This window comes from Plasmopara halstedii, assembly GCF_900000015.1.
Source record: "Plasmopara halstedii genome assembly, contig: Scaffold_555, whole genome shotgun sequence".
NCBI classification, from domain to species: domain Eukaryota; phylum Oomycota; class Peronosporomycetes; order Peronosporales; family Peronosporaceae; genus Plasmopara; species Plasmopara halstedii.
Window position 1 is genome coordinate 2,156,878 of NW_020187475.1, and position 6,902 is coordinate 2,163,779.

The 6,902-nt window shown below is 43.0% G+C and overlaps 1 protein-coding gene across 1 annotated transcript; it reads left to right on the top strand.

The window, feature by feature from the left end:
- Positions 1 to 961: 961 nt before the first annotated feature.
- PHALS_11977 (sphingosine kinase, putative) lies at positions 962 to 6,224 on the top strand (the record flags this gene model as incomplete). The annotated part of the gene is made up of 14 exons (XM_024727437.1): positions 962 to 1,067; positions 1,141 to 1,716; positions 1,783 to 2,819; positions 2,896 to 3,648; positions 3,710 to 4,025; positions 4,076 to 4,085; positions 4,137 to 4,173; positions 4,255 to 4,262; positions 4,350 to 4,371; positions 4,429 to 4,944; positions 5,009 to 5,219; positions 5,296 to 5,354; positions 5,422 to 6,156; positions 6,219 to 6,224. 14 exons carry the CDS (start codon positions 962 to 964, stop codon positions 6,222 to 6,224), a joined length of 4,392 nt encoding a protein of 1,463 aa, XP_024578014.1.
- Positions 6,225 to 6,902: the final 678 nt, after the last annotated feature.

Sequence of the window (6,902 nt, forward strand, 5' to 3'; positions counted from 1 at the left end):
GTTATTTTGTAGTTATATGTCCGTGCAAAGTGAGGAGTGATGCATTTGACAATGGGAATCTCTCTGAATAGCTGCTATAGCTTGCGAGTGTAGAGATTAAAGTCATCCTTGCACTGACCTCTCAGACGCTTTGAATTTCGTTGCGATTGAAATGATGTTTAAACGATAATCCAACTCAGAAGCCTATGTGTTGATATATAATCTTGAGCTTTTTAACCCTGATCAGTCGCAATTATACGTTATAGATACTTTAGTGATCATTTAACACGACGCATTTTCGATATACAAACCTTACAGCGAGGGGATTACGCGAGCAGCTGACGGTTGTTCATTTTCAAGAATACAATCCTTTGAGCGCGTATGATAGGTCAGGATTGCTTTGAAAGGTTATAATCGCGCTATTTTCGTACTGAATGTAAAGTAAGCGCTAGAGAATTTTAGGCGCCAGATCGGATAAAAATTTGTTATGAAAGTGATGGCTGTCAGATTGCAGTTAAAAAGTATGAATTGTATATCTTCATTGTCGCACTCAGTGGATTGACAGATATATAGATGTTACATCATCGCCAACACAGGACAGGCAGGCTACAAGTGAAATTTGCATATACTGGCAGCATCAGAGCTATCAAATATTTCCTATTCTCAACATTGCGGGTGGTGACCAGCTCAGATGACCGTCGTGAAAACAGTTAGGATGAATAGTCATCATAACCACCAGTGTAGTGAGATGAAGTACGAAATTAGTACACTAACAGCCTAACACAGTAGTCAACCTCGTCGCTGATATGTAGTTATGCTGTGTGAGTAAGTTTCGACGACGAGCTCACAGCCAGTAACACGAAAAGCGCTTATTGGCTACATCTCTGCTTTTTACAGGTGTAATTACGCAAGTTCTTTGAGACAGTTGTATTAAAATACGAATTAGGGATGAGACACAAGTTGGAGTTTGCATCACCTACTTATGGCGCCTGGCCAGCAAGAGACTCGAAGGTGGAGCAATAATAGTAACGGAAGGGGCCATAGCGCTAGCAGTATTCTCAGTGAATTTATTCCCGTGGCCGTGGAAAGTACGAAATTTTCTATGCTTGCTATTTAAGTACCTGCTCGGTTGTTGAAGAATTGTTACGTTTGATTATGAAGGTCCTTTTGAAGGGCAATTGGTTCAAGAACTGCTTAAATCTGATGGATGTGATATTGAAAAGGCGACGTCCCAATACAGGTTGATAAAAAAACCTTTTCTTAAAAAAGGTACTCGTGGCTGGTGGATGCGACAGCGAGATGCCAAGCAGAAGTTGATCAAGCACACACTCGTGTCCAAGGGAGAAGAAAATAAAATCGGGAATGAAAGTATGAATTTTCATTCAAAAAAGTCGGGTACTTCTCCTGTCGCAACACCGCCGAAGCAGACTTATACAACCTGTACGCCCTCATCGACATCGTCATCGATCGAACGGAAACAATACAGTCAAGAGGTAAATAATCTTAACATGCAAGAAGAAAGCATATATAAAATTGGACAAGAAGTTGTTGAGTGGAAACCTGGGTCAATTGGTCCCTCAGTCAGTGTTGACATGATGGATTGGGATATTCTACGTCATTCCTATGCAGCAAACCAGGAGCGTGAAGCCGATGAGATGGCTGATTTCGAAGCAATTGAGCAGGACTTGTTGGCGAAAAAAAACAAGGAAAAGCAGCATCTGTCATCTGCTCAACCCAGTATGCTTTTGAAAAGTGTTTCAAACGGTAATCAGGCTGAACATTCTTTTTCCTCGTTTGTTTCAGAGCACCATGATCAAGGGTTATCAAGGTGGCAATTTGATGATCCAGACTTTCTTGACGACAGTTTAAATGGAAAAGAAAACTCCGTACTCGTCTTCGACGACCACATAGATCTGTCGAAGGATAACTGGACGGTCAAAGAACATGATGACACACGTCAGCCATGCTTTCAATTCGGATACGAAAACAATTATGGTGACCTGTTGTCAGACTTGAGCGCAGTTAGCTTTGATGATTCTGTACCGTGGGACAACAGTTTGTCATTACAACCACGGCAAATCCCGACTCATTATCAGCAACGTAACGCTGGTATTGACAAGTTAAATTTGCACAATAATGGCTTCATTAATGACGACATTTTCGATGAAGGCGATACGGCCACAAATGATGCTGGTCATGATAGGAAGCAGGTCAATGTAGATTCGGCCAACCTACCCTCGTCTACTTCACCGCCTAAACAGGACCTAACGATGCTGAAGCAGCAGTTTCGTGGCAAACAGACTTCCTCAGGAGTGGTCAAAGGCAAAACAAGAGACACTGGTCCAAAATCTGGTGCTCGTACGCGAACAGAGCAAAAATCAGTAGCAGAAAATCGGAAGGCTGCACAGCGGTGTACTCAAACAGGTGTAGGCTCTGGTTTGGAGTTGCCCTCTATAATCGAAGAAAAGTTGTACGAGTTGGAGGAAGAAGTCAAATTTTACAAAGCAGAGACACTTCAGGTCAGGAAACGAAAGGACTACTACGACCAAGAGATAAAGAAATTGCACCTTGACCGGGACAAATTTGCTCAATATCAGAAGGAACAAGTCTTATTGATAGAAAAGGAATGGAATCAGGAGCGGATCAAAATGAAGAAAAGCGAAAAAGTGCAAGAGCGCCAGTGGAAAGCGCACTTGAATGCAACCATTTCGCATCAAGAGCGAAAGGACCGAGGCGAAGTAGAAATGCTCAAAGCCCAAATTGTCAAGATGCAGCTTGATGAAAATGCACGTGTGGGTAAGCTGAAAGTCGATAATGAAAATCTGCGGCAGCTTATTATGGTATGTAATGGTATGAAAGATTTTTTGCACTTTAAACTTCGATTCTTGCTTCCTGTTGATCTCTATGCTTCATTAGGAACTAGAGAATAAGAACCAAGAGCTGACTGACACCATCAAATTCTTTGAAAAAGATCGCTTGGTCCAGTGCGAAAAATATAATCGTTTAGTCAAGGGACGACAAGACGCAAACAGGTCGATTTTTAAGTTCGAATCATCAACTTCAAAGTTTGACGAGTCAGGCAAACTTCGTACAACATATGATGGTTATTTGAGCAAGAAAACGGCTGATGAACTTTCACAACGATGGGGGTCTTCTCAGGATCCAAGTCGCGATCGTGAAAATAATAACTCGACATTGGCAGTTGATCAAGATAATATTTGTGCGAAATCTGATGAAGCGGACCTTTACAATTTAAAGCGTTACAGTCTCGATGGCAAAGTTTATAGTTTATCGCGCGAGCCTAAGCAATGTTCTCACAGAAACGGTTTCCAGAGCACGAATAACGACGATGATTCCATTCAGTTAGTGCAAACTGCAAGTACAGGTAATTCTGCAACGTCTTATGAAGGGTCTATATTGGTCGGGAATGATCAAGTGCTACAAAATACTGGCAACTCGCCCTGTAGTGGCAATGAACTGGATGCTGCACTATCGACGACTCGATCAGAACACAAGATGATGTCGCGAGAGATCAAACATCCTGGAGGTAAAACGGAACTGTTGTTCTCGGATGGTAGCAGAAAAATCACTTTCACCGATGGCAATGAAAAACATATTGACGCAAGTGGCCGCGTAATCATACGGTTTACGAATGGTGATCTCAAAGAGGTAACTTTTTATTGAAACGGCAAGATATTATGACTAATTTTATCAATGGTGTTGCTTTTAGGTCTCTCCGGACACAGGAATCAGTGTATATTATTACTTTGAAGCCCGAACTAAACTCACAACTTACCCAGATAGTCGAAAGGTTTACGAATTTCCTAATCAGCAAATTGAGACGACCCTGCCTGACGGCACAACTGAAATTCAGTTTGCTGACGGCATAAAGAAGACCATTCGACCAAACGGCGACGAGTTTTCAGCGTTTCCTGACGGCACTACCATGCTGGAACAACCTGATGGCCTGCGGGAAGTAACGCTGCCTAACAAAAGAAAAATTTCCTATTTTCCTGACGGGCAGATGATGGCGTGCTCTTCTCCAGGTGGCTGCTAATCGAAATTTCACAATGCACAACTCATATTTATTTGATAGATTTAATGATGTAATTTTTTTATCTACATTTACATTTGTGATATAATCCAGAAAGATGCAGTTCTCTTAATAAAATCTTTAACGTCAAAAAGATACAAGTTATTCAGCATACATTCTTTATTCTTACCACAAAATCTATAATCGTTGTAATAATAGTTCGAAGCAATTGAATTGACCAGCTAAAACGGTAAGTCGTGTTGCCCGGCAGATAAATTGTCAGTGTCGTTGTGTTTACCTTGATCTCTGTATCGTTCATCGCTACTGTATTTGTTAGTACTGATACTCCCATCATAAGAGTACCATTTGCAAAGACTTCTTGAATGGAGACTTACCTGCGCAAATACTGGCCACAGGGCTCGGTGTCCGTGGATTGTCGCGTTTACGCGAGCCAGCGGCGTTCCGACGAGCACAAGCGTCTTCAGCTCACGTCAAAAGGCATTGAACTTTGTTCTGTGGAGTCGCCCTCGGAGCCTGACGTTATTCCCTGGTCCTCGATCCTCGGTGCGTCCGAGTCTACTACTGGCATCCGCCGCCGTCTGGTGCCCATTTATGAAGGCGAAGAGTTTGGCGAGGAAAAAGAGTTTATTGTATTTGGATGCATTCCAAAGGTTAATACCTCAAGTTCAGGAGGACTGCTGGGAATGATAAAAACAATGGCGAAAGCCATGCTACCTACTGCTCTCACGGATGAAAAACCGGGGACGGAGAGGTCGCTGGTGCATTGGGTTTTTAGGTGTGATGAAGACGAAGAGGTGGTTGCCATGAGGGCTGTGAAGGCCATCCGATTCTTGGCTGACCCGAGGGTCGAACACAGCATCGAGAAGGGTGAAAAGTTGCTAGACCCGTACGGTTTTATGCCTCCTCGCAAGGTAAGCAGACTAGAAATGTTGAAAGAAAGAAGAAATGATATGTAAAAGCAACTGATTACTGCAGTTCCTGGTCATTATAAATCCTGCTGGAGGTACGGGCGATGCGCAGCAAATATTCGAAAAGGAGTCAGCACCGGTGTTGGAGCAAGCCAATGTGGAAGTGGAGCAAGTTATCACGAAACACGCTGGCCATGCGACGCAAATGCTGATGGACGTGCCTTTAAACAAATTTGATTGTATCGTGGCTGTTGGGGGCGACGGATTGCTGTCAGAGAGTTAGTGAAATGATTCATCGCAGCTTTAGTAATTTGATCTTGTTGGCAAATGCTGATGGTGCTCTTTCTGGTGCAGTGCTTCAGGGCTTAATGAATCGTGAGGACTGGCAATTAGCGATCCTGCAGCCGCTTGGAGTGGGTTTAGTATAACCTTTTCCTTTTATAATGATGATTCACTTTATAGCAATTTTGTGATGAGTAGATCATTCCAGGTGGATCCGGTAATGGTCTTTCTGCATCGTTGCTGTCGCGTGCGGGCGAACGCTTTGACGCCCTCAATGCTTCATATTCTCTTGCAAAGGGCCATGTGCAAGAGCTAGACCTATTCACTGCAACGAACGGCAACGGAAAGACCATGTGCGGATTTTTATCACTCGAATGGGCATTTATTGCCGACGTGGATATCAAATCGGAGTATTATCGCTTTTTTGGCGACCAACGCTTTCTCATTGCGTCTACTTTGCAAATTTTCGGCCTTGGTCAGATGAGCTACCCTGGACGATTGCGTTATCTCGTTTCTACAAATGACGAACCACAGCCGACCAAGTACCACGACATGTTTAATAACGGAGAGATGACAGCTAAGCCAGTTTGTGTGTGTTTGGATACGGAGGATAACGCCGCCAAGTGGCAAGAGTTAAATGGCCCGTTTTACATGTTTTGGTCTATGAATGTCTCCCACGCTGCCGCTGATGCGCACATAGGGCCACCTGCTGACATATCCGATGGATATTTCTATGTGATGCTGGTGTCAGGACAGAGTTACTCGCGTCTGGAACTTGCTAAATTGATGATGGGAATTGAGAATGGCACACATTTGAACGTGGATCGCGTACAACTTATTCGCACGCGTGCCTTATCGTTGTGCGCAACAAACGCAGATGACCTGATGTGCGTCGACGGTGAGATCTTTCCCGGTCCAGATGTGAAGATTGAGGTGCATCGCGCATTGGGTCGTGTGCTCTGTCTGTCGGCTAAGACTGACAATCGATTTTGAAGTGGTGATAATATAGCAAATGAGAGGATTGTGATACTTCAATCTCAAAGCCATGAAATTCTGGATTATGTAACGGTGACTTATTTTTTGATGTGTTAATTCTCATTTGAATTTTTTGTGATGCAGTAAAAAATTCAATAAACCCCGCCATCTGCAGAAACTTCTGTAAGCCGTACCAACCAACGGCCCAACCGAACTCTTTCTATAAGTTGGTTATTAAGTGACGATACAACTATAAGCAATTATGTGGCCACAGAGAGATACATTTATGAGGGGAAGAAGATGATTAAACGTTGCGATCACAACAAATCATGCTTGATCAACTTCCTCACTACCAAAGCTTACAATCTTGAATGTTCTTTTGTCAAGTAACACTTCACACTATGCACTGTAAGCAGGGATGTGAGTGACCGTGTCAACTGACGTTGTCACTGACTTAAAGCGACCATAAGTGACCGCAAGTACTAAGACATTTTAGTGAGTATAATCAATGTTACTATCATACAAAATGTATGGCTTAGAGGGCTTTTCCCGTAAGACAACCAGTGCAGCGGGGCTGCCGTAGCTTTGTTAGGTCACCGACTTTTCGTTCTATACTTAGAACAAGTACGAGGTATTTAGATTTTACTATGAGAGAATAAAAAAAATGCCCCAACTTTTGCCATATATAAAAAAAATATCCCAAC